Source organism: Cebus imitator, unplaced genomic scaffold, assembly GCF_001604975.1.
Source record: "Cebus imitator isolate Cc_AM_T3 unplaced genomic scaffold, Cebus_imitator-1.0 Scaffold73, whole genome shotgun sequence".
NCBI classification, from domain to species: Eukaryota; Metazoa; Chordata; class Mammalia; order Primates; family Cebidae; genus Cebus; species Cebus imitator.
In genome coordinates this window covers 6,501,313-6,524,999 of record NW_016107388.1, presented here as the reverse complement: position 1 = coordinate 6,524,999, position 23,687 = coordinate 6,501,313, and the positions used below count along the sequence as shown (strand labels likewise).

Here is a 23,687-nt window from a genome sequence, read left to right as displayed (position 1 = left end):
CTTGTGATGACAATAATATGTCAGGAGTACTAACAGACATAAATTAATTGGGAGACACTTCTTTTGATCAAAAGAAAATTTCCATTGTTTCTATCACTAGTTCATGGACTAAAGTGTTAATGGGAAGTAGCTATGAATGTTGACAACAATTAATACATTTAGAAAGCATCACATATGTGATGTTTACAGAATGACTGGTCCTCAGCAGCATAACCACATGAATCTTTGCTGAAAACTTTTGGTTTTTCTAAAAGAGTTTCTTATTTTCAAGGAGGGCTCTGGGGAGTTCCGTGTGGTCTAGAAAGCCTTGAAAAGAGGCTGAAGTCTCCTTTCTCCCAGTGATGAGATATGTAGCTTATATCTCAGTTGCATGTTGTCTCCACTTGTCTTTTCATCTGTCTGGTGAAGAGTCTAGACTCTATCATTTCAAAGCATTGTCCAGCTTTAACACGCTGCAATTCTGTTTTGTCTCTTTGCGGTAAAATCTTCCCATATATTCACCCAACTCTCCTCCTCCCAACCTGGTCACCCCACCTGCAAAGCTGCCACTCCCTTCCTCCAGACCCCTGCGTCTAGTCCAAATAGGCAACACCAGTTTTCTTGTGCAAAACAAATAAAAACACAGTATTTCCCTTCATAGCAAAAAGGATATTCTGCTGCACTTCCGGTTGGGAGATTACTGAGACTAGGAACTGGGCGGGGGCAAAAGGACAATCCCAATTATTTTTTGACTCACTATTCTCATGTTATTAGTTTATAAAAACAATACTTCAATCTGGTATGGCAGCACAAACTTTAAAAAAAATAAATCAGATAGTTGCCTAGGTTAAATTCATGCTTCAGAAAGTTTAATACCATGCATTAGATACGTTTAATTAACCATCTAAAAATGTTAAGGATTTGAAATATCACTGCCAATTATATTTTAGAATCCAGAAGAGATTATGCTGAGTGTGAGTCTTCAGCTATAAGCACAAGATGATTTCAAATCCACTTCTCAAGGTAAACTTTCCGAAACCCATTTTATATTTCTAAGACTATGCAATTTTTTTCCACAATGGACTCCAATCATTAAGTAAGGGCACAGTGATAATATTGATGTACAACTTTGCCTCATAAAGCCACATCATAAAACATCTGCTTTGCTAGTCTAGTTTTATGGGTGTATTTCTATATCGCAACATTGCCTCTATGTCTCAAAAATTACAAATGTTTATAAACCAAAATCATGTTATTTAGCATTAGTTCTTATCAGGATTAAACTTTTAAGTACAAGAAAACTTGTCACTTTTGGGGAAGTTATGCAGGAATATTCTCTGACGTTTTTTCACTGTCTCCTTTATGCTTCAGTAGAATTTCCATCTAAGCACAAGTAAGCACGTTTATATCAATATATATCTGTGGCCCTGTGTAAAAGCTTCTCCAAAATATTTGAAATGTGGTTATAACATGAAAATGAATCAATTCAGGAGTTCCAGGTGGAAATAAGGCTTTACGTTCTTTTATTGGGTTGTAAAGCTGTGTCATCTTGGGGGTGAAGAGGAAACTCAATGGAAGTGACTCCAACTCTTTTTTTTTTTTTTTTTTTTTTGACGGAGTTTCGCTCTTGTTACCCAGGCTGGAGTGAGCTGCTAAAAATCTTCCCCCGGTAGTGGATATCAGAACGCCACCTGGTGATCATGAGTACAGAACTGGGGCATCATGCACGCATTCTGAAAAAAACAGCTTGGGATCAGGCATGCAAATCCCCCAGGCATCAGAAGGAGACAAGTTTTCTGGATGCATTTTAATAAACATTTAGTAAAATTCAGTTTGGTTAAGAGGAAAATGGTCAATTTACATGAAGCCTCTCAATGTCTGGACAAAAGGGAGTTGTCTCATTAAAAAGTTAATCATTGAAGATTAATGATTAAAGGTCTAGTACATAGACCTTTGAAGGAAAAGCATTACTTTTACATAGTGGTGAAGAACCATTGTATTCTCTGCTTGGTGAGTTATTGCTATTGTGTTCCTCAGACTCCAGTTACCCCGCACTGTGCACAGCTCTCCTCTGTTAATGCCAGTTCTCAGGAATGACAGCGCTTTCTAACCTACAAGCACTTGCTAATCTCTACAACACCCCTATGAGGTAGGTAAATAAATATCTCTCTTTTGCATACGGGAAAAATGAGGCTGAGGGTGAGTTTTCAAGGCTGGAGAGATGGACCAGGGATTGGAGATCAGGCATGCAGAGATTCCCAGTTCCTTTGTTCCAATCACTGACCCAGAGCCCCTCCCATCCCTGCATCCAGAAAGGAATCCATCCCATAGTGTAAAAGGATATCGTTTTGTAGAATAAGATATTTAAGTATATTTAAGACAGTCACTGTATTCAACACAGGGATTTTTGGTTTTCTACGACACCGTAAATTCCATTGGTTATCACACTACCAAAGATCAGGAATAAAATGACTCATACTTTTGTGGAGGCCAGTTGATTGTCACCTCATTGTTGCTGATTCAACTAAGCATCCTGTGGGTAACATGACGGTAAAAAGATTTGAAATGGGATTTGGTGAAGTAAAGATCTCAGGTAAAAAGAAAAGCAGAACTGAATTGGGCTGGTACACACATCTGCGATGGGACTGACAGTGATGATGCTGTGGGGCATGGGGGGGATGAATTTTTTGCTACACAAAGTGGAGGATCCATTTGCTTTCATGAAAACATTCTGCATGTGAGGGAAGAAAGGCCCCAACGAGGAATTTTATTGCCTTCCCCATAAAGTCATTCTAACTTGGCACTGAGTGTAGAATTGACACAATCAAAACCCTACCTACAAATCTTCAAAACGTTTAGGCTTTCTCTGGAAATCCCTTCACTATCTTTGCATAGCTGAATACCTTTCCATTCTCTGTGTGCCTACGCATGGTCAATCATTTGTATCAAGTTCTGCAGCAAAAGTGCTCTTAAAGAAAATGGGTCTGAATAGTTTACCTGTTTTTCTGCTAAGCTTCAGGATCGTAAACGAGGTTAGCACAAAATTTGAGACAATGCTCACCAACCCAGTGTCAAATCAGGAGAAACAAGATCGACTTCTTACTGTCACAACGAAGAAATGTCCACAAATAATTGGGAATGGAAGAGTCAGGATGAACGTTGCAAACTTCTGGGAGGTGAATTTTCCTTTGATGTAAATTTTTTCTTTTTCCCCAGGAATTTTAATGATGACTACAAAGAAATCACTAAATATTCCCATATTTGTGGTAACCAGTTGGTGCTTGAAAATTGGCATGACATCAACAAACAAAACCCAAAAAACTATGTACGGTATTTTGTTTAGGAAAAATAGCTTTTACTTCTATTAACACCATAAAATTCACCATGAAATAATTTTGTCAAGCAATTTGAACTGTTTTTAGGCTTAAAATATATCATAAGGAATGCTTAAAATTAAAACTTCTATTTGAAGAACAAAAACTTAACAAACTTCTATTTCCTTCGAGCCATTTTATCAAGTAGACTTTGTGAATAACTAAGATGGTAGGAACAGCAGAAGAGGAATGATAAAATTTATAAAAGATGGCAAAGACTGAATAGAAAGTTTCTTCCCTGGCAGGGGCAGAGTGAAAGAGGCGCGCCTCAGCCAGGCCCAGAACGCCCAGGACAGCCCGCCTGACCTCTTCCATTTATGTGTTTGCCGAAAGCAAATAAAAATTAAACAACATTTGCTCTGCATTATTTCTCTTTGCACAACAAAGAGACTTTTAGCAGCAGAATATGACCAGCAATTGCTTACTGCGCGAGAGAGTTCAATTCCATTACTTACAACACCTGAGCAGTCTGTCTATCTAGAATGACACCAGACACCCAGAGAGAAAACTGTATGCTTCAAACATCTTGACTTTTCCAAATATCCATATGTTTGATATCATGAAGACCAAGTTTACCACAAGAGTGACCTACTTCGCCACTTTTCATCACAATATTTACAGTCATGAGGACAGTCTTTGTTTTTTTTAATCAACAACTCGTCTACTTTGGTTTAGTGAAGATGGTTCAGCAATCATCTGGAAAATTCAGGTGTTGAAAGCCCCCAAAAGAAAAGAAACTTAGGATGAAAAATCAGAGCTTGAGGGCTATCAATGGTCCAGTGGTTTTGTCTGTGTTGAAAAATTGCTTAACTGTCTATTTCTTTCCACTCCCATTATTCTGAAAATTATTTTCATAAAAATTATTCTTTTCCAGTTTGGGAACAGATAGACTAGGTGACTGGCACAATTGAGATTAACAATACGAGTGAAAGATTTGAATGCTTGTAAACCCAGTTTAGTACATTTGGACACAGAGGCTCTTGTGACATCATGATATATTTACAGTGGGAACATGAGTAAGGCCATGGTAACCCTGAATCTCGTTGCTCTTAAAAGGAGGGATGGTTAAATGGTTCATGCTCTACAAACAAGAGTGACTTAACAATACCTTAAAAAACCTTATCTTAAAACCCATCAGAAGCTCTCCTGCAGAGCCCAGAGGGGCCAATGGTCAAGGAGAACTATCGGAGGGAATGGGTTCCCTTAATGAGAGCGTCAGTCTTAGACATGACACCACCGACATCTCCATCTTCCCACTTGGGTCAGGCCCTGGCCTTTCCAAAGGGGATATGTCTGTTGTTACAGTCATGGACTGGCAGTGACGATCTTGAACTTCTCTGCTCTGTGAAAAGGCAAATACTCTGGATGAACCACTGGCAGGTTTTCTCTTCATCACTATACTTGGTCCTCTACATTAACAGAAACCCTCTGACCCGACACCCAATCACGGTAGAGTAACTCTTACCCATAAACCTTGCTCAAGAGGGCTGTCTATAGCTCCTACATCCCCACGATTGGCCGCCTCATTGTATATTACAGTATCTTTGTACCTACCTGGACTCTGGGGTTCAGAAAATGAACATTTTCTTTAACTTGTTACTTTTCACTGCCTGGCAATTGAAAATAAGTCACATGGTGGTAGACTGCTTTTCCCCCCAGTTTTATTTTGGTGCTTGTGCCAAGAACTAGTTCTAAAAACAGACTTGCTGTGATACTAGTGCGGATAGCTGGGAAGATCATTCAGTAGTGCTTGCTATTATACATCGTGGTGATGACCGCCAAGGGGAGAGCCTAGGGAGGAGAAACATCTACGAAACACAAGAAAACCCTTGCCTCTTCTCAATCTTCCTCTAGACGGCTTGTTGAAAAATCTGATGACTTCTACTCTTTCATCTAGGGCTAACTCCTGAAATTGTTATACCAAAAGTTTAGACAGAAAACTTTACAAGAACATCTGGAGGCCTCATTCTCTCACATACTCTGAAATTATGACCTGCTAACTTCATTCTTGTCTTGCAACTCAAATCGTGCTTTGAAGGAAAAAAAAAAAAAAACCAGAAACAAGGGAGAAAGAACCCTGTCTTAAATTAAGAGACCACCTGTTTCCCTCTAAGTGAAAATTTAGTCATTAAGAACAACGGATTTGTGATCTTTGAGCTCGTAACCAAGGTTTTGCAGGGCTGAGAAGCAACAGGATAGCCGATTCCACACAGAAAAGGATCTCGGTTTGGAACTGCTAATGTCACCACCTAGGAAGGCAGGAATCAAATTATTCAGTAGCTACACCCATGCAGATTTTACCCCTGAAATTAAATAAAAACTCAATTTTTATAAATTGGTTATTACAATGCTGAAAATGGTAGCCTCAAGAAATGAAATAAAAGCAGCAACTGTACTCAGATCAGTTATTCCACAGGTAACAGTGACATTATTTTCATTTCCAAACACGTGGGTTTGAATCCATTTAAAGCAAGTCTCCAAGGCGGAGTACCCCATTTTCTGAGCTATGCAAGCCCCAGGAATTTTTTTTTCTTTTTTTTTTTCAAAACAGCTCTTACTGGAAAAAACAAAGGAAGCAGATGAATATTCATAGCATAAGCAAGAGAAGCAGGTAGCAGGAATTCACTGGGCTCCGCTTCACAGAGGTCTTTCTTCAGGCCTGGGCACGTGGTGGAACTACGGCTGAGGCTGAATGGAAGTGCTCCTTTTCCACTCACTGATTAATGTTCCCTTGCAGGAGCTTGGTTACAATATTACAAGTCAAGAATTTGCAAGATTAAAGGTCTGTTGAATTAGTTAACTGCAAATCACCTCCAGTAAAGCTTGACAAGCTCCAAGATGTTTCTGTAGAAAAAGAAGGGAATCGATACCATCAGCAACATGCAGCTTTGTGACAGCGGAGACTGTATTTCTGAGTGACAGCTCACTGCCGCCTTCCCTCCTCCTGCAGCAGGAGGGATTTACGTCTTTTCACAGAGTCCCAAACCTCTGATTCAGACCGCAGAAAATGTTTCGCCCCAGGCTTTCAAAACATACTTCAGAAATCCATTTCCTCTTTTATGTACAATGCAGTGGAAAGGTTAATAAGGGAAGTTGAATATTTTAATTTTTTAAAAGAATGATAGAAAATGACAATTCTTTCACTAGCTGACAGGCCTCTTTTGGTTATGTGAAGGTGCGTTATTACTCCCAATTTGAATAGAGTGAAAAACATCACCAGGGGGTCAGCAGAAAACGACAGGTCAAAGGTTAATTGCTAAGTGAATACAGCAGTGCTCAACACACAAAGTGCTCATTTTCCAGAATCACAATAGCTTGCAATGCTGGTGTTAAGATGCGTTTTACTGGCGTGTGATCAAAATAGAAATTTTGATTACAATCATAGAAACCCAAACTATATTTTCAACACATGTAGTAGTGTTTTAGAACTTGTTGATAAATGAATTAATCTGAAATAATTAAAAGTGTTGATTTGATGCAGCTCTATACTAGAATGCCACTAGAATGGGTAAATTAAATTAGCTTAACCACATCTCTATCTGGTAACATTTGTAATACTTAAATGAAGTAATAATGTGATTAAATCCATTTTAATGTAAATCAAGCAATGGAGAGGAGAAGGCCAACTTAATTTGGTAGATGGAAATATAATACAAACACAAAACTTTATATTTTCTGAAATTCTAATAACAGTAGATGACATGCTTCAATTACTAGCACAAGAGAAAATTTTGTGTCAGTACTGTGTTTGTAATATTTGCTTAATATTCTGATTAATTAGTTTTGATATTGATTTGCTTTGTTAAACAAGATCTTTGCTTAGCAAATACTATATCGGTAACTACCTGCTTCTTTTTGTCTGGTCCAGTGACTAAAATAGCAATAATTGTAGTAAGGAATGTGGTAATGGTGGCATGAACCTAGAAATCATGGTAACTTTTAACATTTATTAGGTCAACTCTTTTATTAATGCATAATGTGACTCACCAAGGAATTCTTTGAATTATACTGTACTCATAAAAGTTAATACACTTCCTTCCCTCTTTCCTTCTACTCCATAGAAGGCCAATGGGCTTATACATTTCCCATTCCCTGACAAGAATTATTTCACATAAGGAAAATTAGTTATATAGGTTAATAGTGATGTTTAACAACATACTCCTTACATGTGTGTGAAGCCAATCACTCAGGGCCGAATTGCAGGAGAGAATGGAAATGGGGACAAAGCCGGTGTGGGTTTCCCCAGGGAGCTGGGGCTGGCTCTCCTGACTCCTGACATTGTCACTCAGCATGTGCTGCTCTTCTGGGCATCTGAGGAAAGGCTTTCGAGCAACAGCTGACGTTTATGTCTGGAAATTTGTTATTCCTAAATGACCAGTATGCTGGAGAAATACAGTTAAGTGAAGAGTGCTTTCTTGAGAAATCAGGGAATTTTTGCAAACTCTTCAGTTTCATGCCTTTTCTTGAAAGAAATTCTCAAGAATCGCTCCAAAGTTTATCCAAAAATGATTGTTTTCAATCACATACTACGTGCCAAGAGAGTATTTTAATTTTTTTGTTGTTGCATTGTGACATCAATTTAAAAATATCTAGTGTTGGAGAGTTACATAAACAAATTATAAAATACTTCTTCTAGGCACTCATCCAGTATTGAGTGTTTTGTATTTGTGTTGTTACTTTATGTTTGTCATCATTACTTTATGTGATAATTGTTTACTGTGAGGCTTACCTAATACAGTCATGTGTCACACGATGATTTTTGGTTAACAACAGACTGTGCATATGACAACGATCTCATCGGACAATAATGCTGTATTTTAACTGTAACTTTTCTGTGTTTAAATACACAAATATTTACCACGGTGTTACAATTGCCGACAGTATTCAGTACAGTAGCATGCTGTATAGGTTTGTAGCCTAGGGACAATAGGCTGTACCATACAGCCTAGGCGCATGGCAGGCTCTACCATCTAAGCTTGTGTAAGCGCATTCCATCCCACAATGATGAAACTGCCTGCAGATGCATATCTCAGAACGTATCCCCATCCTTAAGTGACACATGACTGCATAGTCTTAGGAAAGCTGTGTTTCTTTCGTGCTGTAATATGGAGTTAAATATAGATGTTGAGAAGAGAAACAGCAGTGTGGTAGCGTAGAAAAGAGTAAGAGTTGATGTCAGAAAGCTATGATTGCGCTGCTAATAACCAGACTGTGAGTTATTCCAATGTAACTTTCCTTTTGTGCTTGACTGTGCATTACCTAGCCATATGAGTCATAGAGGTCATACTTGTTGAATAAATGACTCAGGGAAAAAACAGAAGTGTCATGTGTAAACCTGGCTATATAAATTACCTGTTCTGTTTGGATCTCAGTTGTCTGATCTATAAAATAAAGTGACAAAGCAACATTTAGATTTCTTTTACATGCTATTTCCTATAACAATCAGTGACTTCTAATTTTACATAAATTCATAAAGATCTGCTTAAATCAAGTACGAAGATAGTTACTTGTATTTTAAGACATTACGTTCATATTGATCGTTGAAGATTTTTTAAACATAAACACCAGTGTTGAGAAAATTTTTGGTTTATTATTGGCTACCTTTTTAGTATCAGTTCATACAACACACACCAGCTTACTAGGCAATAACATCATTGAATGGGTTACAACTCTGTCATCTTGCAGACCTTCAGACATGCTACATCTAAATGAGAAGGGAAAGAACACATCAATTATTTTATAAGTTCATTCAACAAATATTTGGTCTATACTTGCAGTATGATTTGTATCTAGCACTAAGATAAAGTTCCTAGACTTATATGATCGTTAAAGCTAGTGGTTTAATAATCCTCTTAAATATTAAATTTTGTGACCTGCAAGATATTAAACAAAATTTAGGGAAAAATTATGACAGTGAAACAGAATTACCTTATAATATAAAACCATTACCTCAAAGACTTGTTAGATCTCCTTCCTTCCTTCCTTCCTTCCTTCCTTCCTTCCTTCCTTCCTTCCTTCCTTCCTTTTCTTCCTTCCAGCCTTTCCTTCCTCTCTGCCTTCCACCCTCTCTCCCTCCCTCCCTCTCTCTTTATCTCATCAGAATGCCAAAGTAAGTAGTGGGGTTTAGATTGTTTTTTCAGTTTGCTTAACTGGATGACAGCAGCATACACATATAAAATATAAGAGAAGTGGCCGGGCGCGGTGGCTCAAGCCTGTAATCCCAGCACTTTGGGAGGCCGAGGCGGGTGGATCACGAGGTCAAGAGATCGAGACCATCCTGGTCAACATGGTGAAATCCCGTCTCTACTAAAAATACAAAAAATTAGCTGGGCATGGTGGCGCGTGCCTGTAATCCCAGCTACTCGTCTCAAAAAAAAAAATATATATATATATATAAGAGAAGTGGCATCAGGTTAATTTATATTTGTCACTTAATTGAATATAGTGGAACTATAGAAGGGGGGCAGTTGCCTGGAATGGAACAATAGCATTTATCTTCCTACTACGAGTTAGAGAGTAAAGGTAAAATTTAGTTACAGGTGATTGAGACTTCCATTTCTCATCATCGACTATTACATTTTTAACTCTTCATTTTGAAAGACATCTTTGACGTTTAAATACTTTTTTTGGAGGAAAAATCTGATCATCAGACCATGATCCTGCTTCTTCTGAAGACTTGCCAAATCAGAAATAGATTTTGTGGGAAGAGTCGCTGGGCTTCTGGAAGTCGCAGTTGTTAAAACATGTGCTCAACTCTTGGCCCCACTTTTTCCTATTTGTGGGACCTTTGGGCAAATTGCTTGACATCTCTAAGCCGAAGTTTTGTCATCTGTAAATGACACTTAACTCACAGATGACAGTGAGGACTCAGTGAAAACCACACAGATACAGCTCTTAGCCCAGCATTAGGTAACACAATAAACCCTCCACTGTAGTGAGCTAGTCTCAATATGGGAGACGGAACCAAAAGAAAATCTACAGGGAAATGAAATACCCAAAAGCAAAACTCTATTTAGGCAGCTGGTTTGTCACGTAGGCTGTCAGTATATTATTAAAATATTTCAGGGACAATTAAGCCATCTCTTGTTTAGCAGAATATAGGCCTCAAGGTTGACTAAAGTTTTACATTTGTGGGCTAGGTTACTGCCTGCAAAATATATATATATATATATATATATATATATATGAAATCTGATTTTTTTTTCCATGTGGAATCTAGAGAAAGAGCTTCAGATGGATGATGAAACAACGTGACACCTCAAACACTCTAGAGAGAGTTTCTGAACCCCTCATTTCTGTGGGCAAATGGCTGTTTGGCACTTCCTCCATGTGGCTTTCCGCTGTGAGAGCAGCCTGCTCGCGTGCTAGCCTAATTGCTTCAATTAGCAAAATTAAATGGCTCATTATGTTTTTATACAATTCCACCCATATTCTGCAGTTTTACTTTAGAATGAGTGATGATACTGTCGAGGCTGTTATTTGAGAGTCTTGCCACGTGCCCATTTTTAGGACAGCAACTAGACAAGACATATGTCAACAAGGAGAGCTCTGCGGTGGCCTGATGCTGCCACCCAGGTGCCTGTGTGAGGAGGAGAGATGCCACTCGAATGAATGCTCAGGGCATTTCATGGCCTGTTACAGGTCTGGACGAGCAGAAATGGGGAATAGAGTGGAATTGCCCAGCCTTGGCCATTTTGAAACACTGGAGCATCAGGTGGGAGAAGGAGTGTTACGAGTCAGAAGCTGACACAAGGCCATCATTTTGATTGTTTTCAAAAATGACATTGGATTGCCGAGACAAAGGAACGCTGATCTGCATTCGTCACTGAAATTACAGGAATGACCACCCAGCCCTGCTATGTTTTCACCATGCACTTCAACCATCCTCTGAGCTATAATCTGAATGACAGTCTGAGCTACTTTTAAAAAGGCTTTAAAGAGTTCTCGTTAGCACATAAAAATGCAGTCGTCTTATCCAAGCTTTATATAGAAACAGCAATGGCTAATAGCAAAGATATGTGGAAAATGCAAGAGAGCGTATATTTAGTCTAGAAAATGGTTCATTAGAAAAAAAATCTCTGGATTCTTGTCTAAACATTGTGTCAGGACTTGTTTCCATTCAACGGCATTTGGTACATTTAAAAGCAAATGTGTACCCTTACACAATCCTGGTAAGGACAGAGAGGTTTCCTTTGCTCAATTCAGTCTGTTCAGAGAAAGAAACTTTGAAATGACACAGAAATATTTTATTCAGCTGTTTAAAAGATGAGATCCTTAAGAAGTGATAAAGCTCATTTGAACTAAGAAGTGCTGAATTATATGTAGGGATTTCCAACTGAAGTTCGAAAGTGTTGGTCTTATACATGGACTGTAAGCTTGGGTTTGTTTTGAAAAAGAAGTGGGAAAATGCTTCTTTTCTAAAAGTCTGTGTGTCAATAACATACCATTTTATATGCATTCGAAAGCAGTATATACTTTATCCTTTTCGTCCCTGTTACTTTAGTTGGAAAGTGTGTGAGGATACATACATATAAATGTATGTACAAAAAGGCATATATTATATATACATATCATTTTTTAAAAAGGCCATTGAGCTTTCAATTATTCTCATGCACAGAAGTAATTGGTCTGTGCAATCACTTCCTTTACTCATAGAGCAAAATAAATTGGGCATTTAGAAATTAACCATAAATAGTTCATTTTACTTTGTAGAGTATCTTGTGCTAATTTTTGGATTACATTTTCGTGCTGTGTCAGTAAGAGAATTTATTAAATTGATTGGGCTAACAGCATTTATTATAAATGAGTAGCAACTAAGTGTCTGCAAAGACGGTGTTACTGAACTAGACAGTACGTAGTTAAGTAAATAAGCAAAGAGGATTTAAAGGACACAGCCATTTTGGGGGACCAAACTTTGACTTTCGTGGAAAAAGTCCTTTTCTTTCACACAGATACTTAAAGTGTTACTATGGTTAAGATATGCATACACACACATTATATATATTAATTAAACATGGTTTCATATTTAGAAATGCAAGTTTGAAAATAAAACAAATTATAATGCTGTTCCTTTAGAAAATTTCTTGTTCCTATGCAAAAAGTGAGTAATAGCAGATCTCCCTCTGAAATGGAATTAAAATGGACTCAGACACGGAAACAAGCCTGCAAATAAGGAACACAGCATTTCCATTTTTTTTTCTTTGGGATTCTCCAGTTACTGTCTGTGGAGGATTTAACGGCAGATTGAAAAGGAAATATTAGAATTATAATATAAATACAAAAATCAAACTCTGTTTCTTTGTACATTGATGATGTCTCTTTAAATCCGAATACTTTAAACTCTCTGTTATCTGTTATCTGTGATTTTCATGTAGAAAATGAGTAAAAGTTGTTATTACCACAACAGTCTGATGGCAGTGTAGTGCTTCCTGAATCATGGAAGCAAGGCTAAATCATGATTTATCTCTAGAGTAAGTTGCTCTTGTAATCTTTTGAAAGGTTGTAATTCATCACACGGTGGATATGTTCTTGCCTGAACAAGAATTCATGCCTAACTAAAACATCATCATCTTCAGGTATGTTGGATAACAGAGTATTTACAGTATTTGGAAAATCACTGAAAAATTCAACTTCCTTACATTCTCCTAACTGCCAACCTCACCTCCAAGTCAAAGAACAGTACACCATTTAAAATTGACATAGTACTCATTCTGACTCTTAACAGAGGGATCAAGTTGAGAAATAACTTAGAACTTACATGATTGAAGCATGATGGGGCCTGTTGGGTTTGTGTTGATTGATTGACTCTACCAGATTGTAATCTGTGATTTACTCATGGAATCAAAGGTATATAGTTCAACTGAGAAACTCAATTTCCAAAGATCATCAGTTAAAAGTTGTCTTGGAAACAATGAAGCTAATAACTCAAGGTTCTGCACAAAAGTGAAGAGTCTGCCAAAATCATCATTTTTTCCTTCTACAATGGGGGCGGAATGTTTTCACCATGTGCTGACAGGAAGAGTCTTTGCTTGGGCCTTTACTGGTGACTACGTAATCTTTCCACATCCCAACAAAAGATTAGTATTTTTTAGTGAAAATCTTGCTTGGAGGATCAAATCATGGAGTATTAGGAAGTATGTCTACTTATAAAAATTGTCTATTTTTTTTTTTTAAATTGCTTTGGGACTTTGCACCAAAAGAAGTCCCAGATTGAGCCCTCTGTTACTTCCTGTGGATGTCATCGTGGGGACACAGTCTCTGGATGACACACCCATTACAGGTGGTAGCTAGAGAACTGGACTACTTTATGGGAATTAGTCCAAATAACTGAATAATTAAGTTAAACTCTTTCTTTTTCTTTTTTAGTGGTTTGACTAATACTTAATCTATCAGTTGGGTTAATATAAAACCAGGGAAGGAAGTTTAAGACATCTTCCACTGTGGTCAGGTTTGTTATAATGGATGGATGAAAGTAATCATTGACATCTTTGATTTCCTGGGAAACATTGGCCAGTCTTGACAAGCCCTTTCTATTTAAGCTGATTCTCTCTTCACCTGATATTCTTATAGCACCCCTGGCCAGGTTCCTGGGGGCACCAACTTGCAAAGTAGGGTGATCTTGCAAGAGACAAATGTTTTCAATCTGCTGAGGCAGGCTGATGGAATTTGTGGACCAGTTTCTGACATCCCAAGTGATTATGATGCTTAAAGTATTTTAAACGATTCCAGGTCTATAAAAAAAGTGATGATGCCTATGTGTATACCCTATATTTTTTATTACAAAAATATTGAAATAATCCATGAGTTATTCCACTCTGCACCAACTATAAAAAAATACTATCAAAGTTTGACCGGCACTTTTAATGCAACGAAAAGCACCATGACGGAGGACGCTGAGAACAGAAAGCAGGGGACGTTTACTTGCTGTACGGAGGTATTTAAAACCCAGAAGCTTGTTGTAAGAGTGCGACTTTACAGATGAGTCAAATACAAATCTTAGCTGGATATAGTGATAAGCCCTCTATCAGTTCAGAAGGGTTTTTTCGTAACCTATTCATTGCATTTGTCTGCTCATACTTACTAAAATGTGTCCCAAAGCCTTTAAAAGACACATCACTTTGACCTTGGATTGAGGGGAGGGAAAGTCTGTACACAGTGGAGAATGTGATTGTTCGTTCTCTTGCCTGCTTTTAGGGGGCTCACGCCACTCATCCTCAGTTGTTTGGGGCTTCCACGTCAGTCCTGTGGTTGGACGGTGTTTGGCACTAGAAAGGAGTGGCATGGCGTCCTCCAGAGTCGTGGTCACACAGAGCCACTCATTCTGCGTCTGGAAACACATCTGGTTCCAGCCCATCCCTCTGGCTCGCGCTGCTCTACTGTGATGTCCCAGTGGGAGCTGCACGTGCCTGGGAATCAGACTCTCATTTAGTCGTTTCCCCACTTCCTCTTTGTAGACCTATTACATTTTTGCAATTGAATACTGAATCATGATTACTATTTAATTTACATCATGAAGTTTTTGAGCTCCTTGGTCTTGTCCAAAGCCGTACGTGGGCTGCATAGGATTTCTGTCAAAAACGATGCTCACAACTGAAAATTTAAAATATAAAACAAATCCTGAAACATGAAGAAAATGAACCATTCCATCAATGCTAACATATGTGTAAACAACATTTGGGTTTGCTGTCCATTGGATAGGATTTTCACACATGGTATGGATTTCCAAATGAGAAAATGGTTTGTGAATTCTTTTCTAAGCAGTACTATTTTTTTTCTCATGGGATATATTCTTTCTTTGTTTTTATATTCCTGTGGGAATCAGAACTTTGCATCAAGAAAAGTCACCTAAGCTATTTTGACAGAGGACTGGTGTTATTTGTGTTAGTGTGTGTATGTGTGCATGAGTGAATCTATTTTTTTGAGACAGAGTTTCGCTCTTGTTGCCCAAACCAGAGTGCAATGGCATGATCTCGGCTGACTGCAACCTCTGCCTCCCGGGTTCAAGCGATTCTCCTGCCTCAGCCTCCAGAGTAGCTGGGATTACAGGCGCATGCCACCATGCCCGGCTAGACTGGATCTATTTTTATGGAAAGATAAGTTAACACCATCAAGACACCCTAATGATTGAAGACAAAATTTTCCATAATAATAGTACCGTCTGGTGGGTGCACCCCAAGACCGTGCAGGAGGAGTCTGGTATTGATGGACAGTCCTATAAGGCAGCGACATTCTTTCAGGTGGAATCAGAGACTCTTGGGCGCAGCTGCTTTGGAAGGAGGCCAGCCGCTCCCAGTCGACAGGATCAAATGATAATGGTGATGACGGTCACACTAGGAACTTCATAGCTCACTGCCCTGCTCTAGGATGAAGTGTCCTTACTGCCACAGCCCCGCTGTCACCCCTTTATCTGGATGTTGTGGCTCCTGCAACTCCTTTTGCTTTATAAAGTGGTTTCGTACTCCAACCGCTCCTGAATAAGGGCATCGTCTTTATACTGCAGCCTCGGAGGAGATGGGGAACATTCAAAGGCTAAAATAGCCTTTCGGAGGCTTCGGTCCAACACATGTCTCTCCCATGCTGGGTACCTATTCCTGAACAAGTCAATTTTAATGACTGATTCTTCAATCCGTGGTGGGCGAGATGATGGGGTGGATGGGGCAGTGGGCCTCACCTGAAAGACGGGTACACACCCATCCCGCTCTGCGAATTTCTGATCGCGGTCGCTGACAACACTGCGGTTGTTGGAGATTGACCGTAGGGTGCTTGTGGCCATTTCTGGGGGCAAAGTGAAGGCAGCGGCTGGGTCCTCACAAGCACAACTTGGTGACTGCCCGAATCTGGGTCCATTGGGATGAAAGAAGGCATAATACATCAGCATAAACACAACGCCAGTTAAAAAGCTGCTGAACACCACACACAGCGCTGGGATGGCAAATGCGTCTGCAATCTGGGGAGCCTTATAGAGGTACCAGAGGGCACTCAAGGCCGTATTTTCCAAAAGGATCACAAAATAGTAAATGAATAACCTGCAGCGTGTCCTGCCCTCCTTGACATTGAACCAACTGAAGATATAGATAATCCCCACCACCATGTCGAACACAATCTCTTCCCATTTGGTGATACAGAATTCTGTCTCACAGTGGACGATCCAGAAGGTCATGATGCACCAGTGAAGGACGATGAAGATCCCAAAGTACAGCTGGAAAACCGAGGCAAAGAGGGCAAACGTGATGACCCTGGCGGCGATGGTGAAAAAGTGCCAGCAGAACTGGATGATGACGGCCATGTAGCTGATGGGCTTCTTGTCATCTCGAGAGTCCCGTAGGGCCTTCTGGTAGGAGGCCAAGGCCCAGGCCAAGGACACGAGGGAGGCTGCCGCTGTGAAACCTACAAAGACAAACGGGAAGACAGTCTGTCAATAGTCAGTTGCAGCAATGCCCCTGAAAGTCATGTCACATAGAGCTGGGGGATTGGGGAAGGCTGGCTTTGACCTCAGCAAAGGCTCTTAATTTCTTTGGGTTTTAACACAGATGGGGATGCTCATATCTGTCTTCTCTAAGGCCCACCCAACTGGAGAAGTCATGAAGCTAATAGCAATGCTACCTGAAGCCAACATGGGTGTGAGACCTGGCAATGGGGTCGAGTTTAAGTTTCTGGATTTGGTGTAAATGAACTAAGGAGGTAGTTTTGTGGAGTGGAAAAATAACCACGGACTGGAGGCTGTCAGAACTGTGTTGGTACTTCAACTTTGCTGCTTATTACCCCCCTGACCTTGGACTATTATTAAAACAGGTATCCTCATTTATAAAGTGGGTGATCTCCAAAGCTCCCTGTCAACTTTGTGATTCCGTGATTGAAGGGTATATGTAATCACAGGAAACCCGAGGAACTAGCTGGTTTATCTTTCTGCTTGTAAGCAAGAATAAATGTAGCGTATTCACAAAAGACAATATATGCGTTCTTTTTTTTTTTTTTTTTTTGAGACGGAGTTTCGCTCTTGTTGCCCAGACTGGAGTGCAATGGCACGATCTCGGCTCACCGCAACCTCCGCCTCCTGGGTTCAGGCAATTCTCCTGCCTCAGCCTCCATGGTAGCTGGGACTACAGGCACGCACCATCATGCCCAGCTAATTTTTGTATTTTTAGTAGAGACGAGGTTTCACCTTGTTGACCAGGATGGTCTCGGTCTCTTGACCTTGTGATCCACCCGCCTCGGCCTCCCAAAGTGCTGGGATTATAGGCGTGAGCCACTGCGCCCGGCCGTATATGAGTTCTTAAAAATAAAAGGCGTCTGTACAGCTTCCCTGGCTACGTTTCTGGTGACGCCTGGCGCGCAGTTTGTCCTAGTGCAATCTGGCACTCTTCCTCCAGGTTTTATCTGTTTCTTACTGCCTTTCGCATAAAAGAAGACATGTCCACTCCCTGTCTTTCATCTCTTAGCTCTTCAGAGATTAAAGATTGTACTGAAATTATTTTTCAATCACTTCTCTAGTTTTATGAATTTATTGGCCCCATTTGGTTGATATTCCCTCTAAAAGGCTTCCAAATGTTAAAAGTTATTTTTTTGTTTGCCTTGACTCTTATTTCACCTCCTCTGTCCCACAGTTCATCTCTATGGTCCAGATGTGGGCAGGGCTCACCTAAAAACACACTGGCCTCCTTTAGGAGAGAGCTCTTGTGGGAAATTCCTCTGTCACCATAACAGTATGCCGCTCTGCATCGCAGCTGGCTTCCTTAATGAGCTGAACCAAGACTCACCAAGATTTGAGAATGCTCTCATGTATTTTAAAGTCTGGATGGCTTTTTCTTCACCAAGTCTATTATTAATCATAACCAGACCCTATTACAGTCTTCCTCTTCTTTTGGAAATAATAGAAGATGTGTGATTGCCAAGAGGTTATAACGGAATTGGTACTTTTTATTCAAAAATATTTTTACAGAGAAGAGCTGTTGTCTTTGATCCTTGAAATATGAAAAGAAAGCACTCTTGTGGAAAAAGACCACACTAATTGACAGAAAAAAATTCCTCCCCAATAATTATTTGATACATCCTCTTTGCGTAAGGTGAACTCCAAAGAACAATTATTGCATTATTCCAACAGCGGTTTCTCATAACTCCTCCCAATAAAGCCAGCAGAACAACCAGACGTGCTACACTGGGACCTTCAGGTTTTGCTTTGCTTTTCTTTTTCTGGCTAGCACAAAAATCTTTCATTGCTGTAAGCACACACAGCTGTGGCGCCATTTCTAGGTCAGTTAGAGACCTGGACACAAAGCAGTTTCTGATCATCTCTAAGCAACAGAAAACATAGACATCAATTATAAAACAAGTTCTGGAGTGAAAAGACGAGGAAAGAGGAAAAGTTTAAAAAATGACAAAAGAAGGTGAGACAAATGCGAAATTTGGTGAGTCAAGGAAAACAATAAAAATAACTTTTAACATTTGGAAGCCCTTTAGAGGGAATACCAACCAAATGGAGCCAATAAATTCATAATTCCTGCACGCCGGCCTCCTTCGGCGCAGCTGGGGCACAGCGCCGCCTTCAGGAAGATAACTGCACTGCCGGTCCGGCTCGCGCCAATCAAAGCGGGGTGTCCACCCGGTGGTCAGAATGGTTCTACCAGTTTGCATAGGAAGACGTTCCTTAAGGCTGCCTTCCAGAGCAGTGAAAAAATAGTATCAAAACTTTGAGTATACAGCATCATGAAATGATCTGCTGTCAGATTTAAAAGAGTAGAAACATTAGCCTCCTTCAAATTTCCCTGTAATCTCTACCCCTTTTACTGAGTGTCCTAAAAGAGTAATTCAGCCTGCGTTTGATACTCCAGGAGCTTGTTAAGATGATATTGTAGCCGTAGAAAAACGAAGGCTTTCTCTGCTCTCCCTATATCTTACAATTAAAACAATCTATACCAAAAGGAAATTTCATGTCCTTGTGACAACCCCCTTTATGAATTCTCTGCTTTAGCAATGAGAATTTCTCTTCTTCCTTTGTTGTTGCTGCTGCTGATGATCATAATGATTTTTTGAGACAAAGTTTCACTCTGTCATCCAGGCTGGAATGCTTCAAGCAATCCTCACGCCCCAGCCTCCTGAGTAGCTGGGGCCACAGGTGTGTGCCACCACGCCAGGCTAAGTTTTGTATTTTTAGAGAGGCCAGGCTGATCTCGAAATTCTAGCTTCAAGTGATCCTCCCGCCTCTGCCTCCCAAAGTGCTAGGATTTTAGGCGTGAGCCACCACACTGGGCCTTCCTTTTGTTATTATTTATTGTTTCGTCTGCTTAACAGTTGATTTTTATAAGACAAATATATACTGAACAGAAAATATAGGATAATATTCGAGTTAAGACCCCTACAACTTCACAACTGTCACAGAACACTTCGTTCTTTTGCTCTTTATACAAATAGTACAAGCTCAGCTTTTTCCAATGCCAAGACAGGCTTCCTCAGCAAGGCATGGCCTTATTCTTAGAGTTCTCTGGAGCTCTGATGTACAGCAGCGCAATGCCAGAACACAGGACTCTGAATACTCCTTTAGCTATTAATGTGTATTTTAAGTTTATATTTGAAAATAATTTCAAACTTACAGAAAAATTATATGAATAAAAATATTATATTAAACATCTATATTTCATTTGCCCCAATTGTCAGCTGGCTTTATAATTGCCCTGTCTCTGTCTCTGTCTCTCATTCATTTGAGATTAAATGCATACATATGGTCCTTTACCCTAAAATACACCAGTGTTTATTTCCTACGAATAGAGGTATGCTTTTACATAACCACATAAACTTCAATCAATTTAACATTGATACAATACTTTAAAAAAAGCCACTATCAGTATTCCAGTTTCACCAATTGACATTAACAATGTCCATTCTGGCCGGGCGCTGTGGCTCACACCTGTAATCCCAGCACTTCGGGAGGCAGAGGTGGCGGATCACAAGGTCAGGAGATGGAGGCCATCTTGGCAAACACGATGAAACCCCGTCTTTTCTAAAATACAAAAAATTAGCTGGGTATAGTGGCGTGTGCCTGTAGTCCCAGCTACTTGGGAGGGTGAGGCCGGGGAATTGATTGAACCTGTTGCAGTGAGCCAGGATTGCACCACTGCACTCCAGCCTGGCGACGAAGCAAGACTCCATCTCAAAAGAAAACAAAACAAAAAAACCAAAAAACCCACCAATGTCCATTCCAAAATTTTTCTCCCTGATACAGAACTGAGTCTAGAATCAGGTATTGCATTTACTTGTTGTATTAATTTAGTTTTCTTTCATCTGGAATATTTCCAGATACCTTCTTTGCCTTTATGACATTAATTTTGTTTGAAGAGTACAGTACTTGAAAAAAAGAAAATGAGGAAAAAAAAGGTGTTTCTCATTTTGGGTTTACCTGCTGCTCCTTCATGGTTATATTCCAAGGCAGGACTATATAAGTGACATTGAACTATGTATATTTTCAGCATCATGAATATACTAAAATATGAAGATTCCTTCAGTGGCCCCAGAAAAAATATATGATGGGTCTACCTTTTTGTTCAAAATAATAAATAGAATATCACTCATGAAAACTTGCTTCTAAGATCAGACTATAAAAACAGCTACAGGGGACTCAAAAGGATTATATGTTATTTCTTAAAATGTGAAAATAGGTGATAAGACCTCAGAGTTTACCTAGGGCAATAATCTTATATTACAGAAAAGAAATTGAGTCTCACTTTGAGAGGTTATCTTCCCTCTCTCCTGCCTTCCACTTATCTTGGGTGAAAATTGTCCTCCATAGCGAACCCTCCTGCTTCCTAGACAAGGGCCCCGTCAGTTAACCTGTCTTTCTCTGGATTCCATCTCCTCCTCTCTAAGAGCTCCTTTCCCGCATCTTACAAACATGTAACAAGGCTCCTTTATCCTGAGAAACCCCATTTGTGTGATTTTTCTCTCTCCTCCTCTTTATTTTAGACGTGTCTCCTGTTTTCCCTCCCGTTGTTTCTCGTTCCCCCCATTTTCATCTGGTTGTCCTTCAGCTACTGACGTTGCTGGGGTTGCCGCCCTTAGTCCTCTTCCCTTCTTGGCCTTTCTCTGAGTGACCTCACTCACTCCATGTCTTGAACCCAGCAGAGGGCAAATGCCCATCTGGACTCCCAGTCTTTCTGAGCCCCAGAACTGTGTATTTGACTGTGAGACTTGAAACCCCATGGGCTTACAATGAAATACCTGGAAGCAACTTGGCTGTAGGTGACAACATTTGCTTTCTCATGGAAAGAACACAGTTCTTCTTCCCTTTATCCCCGCTGTTGCTAGTGTAATGCCCTTCTCAGAACAAGAGGGAACATGAATTTCCACAGAGTCAGCCACAGTTGTAAGAAAAGGATTTTATATGCAGCTTGACTGAAATGCCACGTTCAAAGCCACCCAAATTTCATGTGTTCACAATGCGCACCATTTTGGGGCATTGCTTCTGTCACTGAACTGAGTCGGGCTGATCCAGATGGCTTTGCTTTCTTACTGTATCACAGCCTGAATAATCAATCTGACTTTGAATACAACAGTTCAATGAACATAAAGTTGGTATGACAGTGTATTCCATCATTTTAAACTGATTACCAAATAGATATGTATATAGAGAGATTTTTTTTTTTTGAATAAGGGTGGTAAAGGAATTTGAAACTATTATAATCCAAGAGTTTTCATTTGAAACTCTAGGCTAGGAGACACCCATTTCCAGCTCTTCAGATCTGTGCATCTGAATTATTGTAGACACTGCTGAGTAAGCCAGAGGCTAGTTTCTCAGAGCATGTCTAAGATACTTCTCTATTTTGAATGAAGATTTTTCAGAATAAGGGTTATGGGCCCAATACTAGCTCATTAGTGAATGAGCATTTCAAGGAGAACTGACAGAAATCAACACCATGCAGTTCAAGAGCACAAAGTTTTGAATTTCTCCCCTCTTCTTTTTGCTTCTCAGGGGCGTATGTTCCCTTTAGGGCACCTCTCTTCATGCCCTTGTCTTCCTCCCTTCCCTTCCCCTCTTCCCCTGCTTTAACTCTGCTCTCCCCTATTTCCTCTTCTTATTGAACATAGTATGGAATTAAATTATTTTTAAAAAGTTGTATTAATGAAATGTTTGGTGTTGCCTAAATTAAACTCCAAATATGTTCTTAAAACACAAGTAAAGCTCAGAATAAGAAAGGAAGGTCCTGTATTTAAATACCAGTGGTCTGTTCTAACTATTCTTTTCTTTACCCTTGTTGTGATCCCCCTGGCGTTGCTCCAAATTCAGATTCGATTTCAAGGCTTCCCACAGCGCCCATTAAAAGGACTCAACATCACTAACCTCTGCCTTTCATCACAAGTAAATTGCTTTCCTATAACCTTCTTCTAATTTGTGTCGAAAAGCAGATCGAATGAGAGAGGTAAAGAATTCTTTGCGTTAGGATTATAAAAAATGATAGCTTAGAGTATGGATGATGGGGAGGGTGTGGTGGGCAAAAACTCTATCATCTCAATGTATGCATTGTTTCCTGTTGGAAATAATGGATAAACAGTTAATGTGCATTGCAAAAGACCCTTTGAAAACATTATAATCTGAGTCCCTTTGATTCTGAAACCTCTAGACTAGGAGGGGCTATCTCTGGTCTCCAGAATGGTTCTCTCCATAGACATGTTTCCATGCTAAGTAACCTTCCCGTTCCTTAAGAGCATGGATCCCAGTTTATAATTATGCTTCATTTTTTGTGCTTGTTTAATTATTGTATTTCTCACTACAGTGGGTCTTTTAGGCAGGGATAAATACCTGTTTATTTTTCTGTCCCCTTGTGCATTGCACAGTGACTAACATGTACTTAGAATTGGCATTTTGAGGGAAAAGAAGGAAGGACGGAAGGAAAAAAAGAAACAGTATTCCAAATGTAGAGCCAGAACCACAGAGAGAATGAAGTGTTCAAAAGGTTCGCAGCGTTCTTCATTGTTCCTGTCTTTTGCTTCTTTGCAATTTCAGTTTGAGCCGCAAATGCCAAATCACTGTGTAATAAAATCTGAACTCCTGTTGTGTTGTTTCTGATCTGGGCGTAAACAAGAATTCTTGGAAATCCCCATAGCATGCTTTGTAGGATTTACAGCCTAATTCCCTAGATGGAAGAGGCTCAGTGAATTAACCAAGTGCTCGAATTCTTTGATTCTTCTACAAAGAGAATGCGCCTGTCTTTTTCTTTCTTCCTGAGGAGGCCGTAACCTTCCCCTGCAATAGGGAAGCCAAAGGTTTCACTCTCAGAGAAACTTCTGGTCACTGGCCCACACTCTAAACCAAATTGCAGCTGGTGAGAAGGGCTCCTTTTTGTTCTA

At 39.8% G+C, this 23,687-nt stretch overlaps 1 protein-coding gene and 1 long non-coding RNA gene across 2 annotated transcripts in view; both read right to left on the bottom strand.

Annotated features, from left to right (window-relative positions):
• Nucleotides 1–1,628: 1,628 nt before the first annotated feature.
• On the bottom strand, nt 1,629–15,266 carry LOC119471775. Its single transcript, XR_005200857.1, has 2 exons — nt 13,111–15,266; nt 1,629–6,197 (listed from the first exon to the last, which is right to left on the bottom strand). It is a non-coding gene; the product is annotated as an uncharacterized LOC119471775 (long non-coding RNA).
• Nucleotides 15,267–15,368: 102 nt separating this feature from the next.
• Nucleotides 15,369–23,687, bottom strand: part of XKR4 (XK related 4) — a gene marked incomplete at its 5' end in the record, with an annotated part of 169,646 nt that continues 161,327 nt past the window's right edge. Inside the window, one exon of the mRNA XM_017531799.2 lies at nt 15,369–16,739. Within this exon, the coding sequence (XP_017387288.2) occupies nt 15,793–16,739 (947 nt within the window). The remainder of the gene's footprint in view (nt 16,740–23,687) is intronic.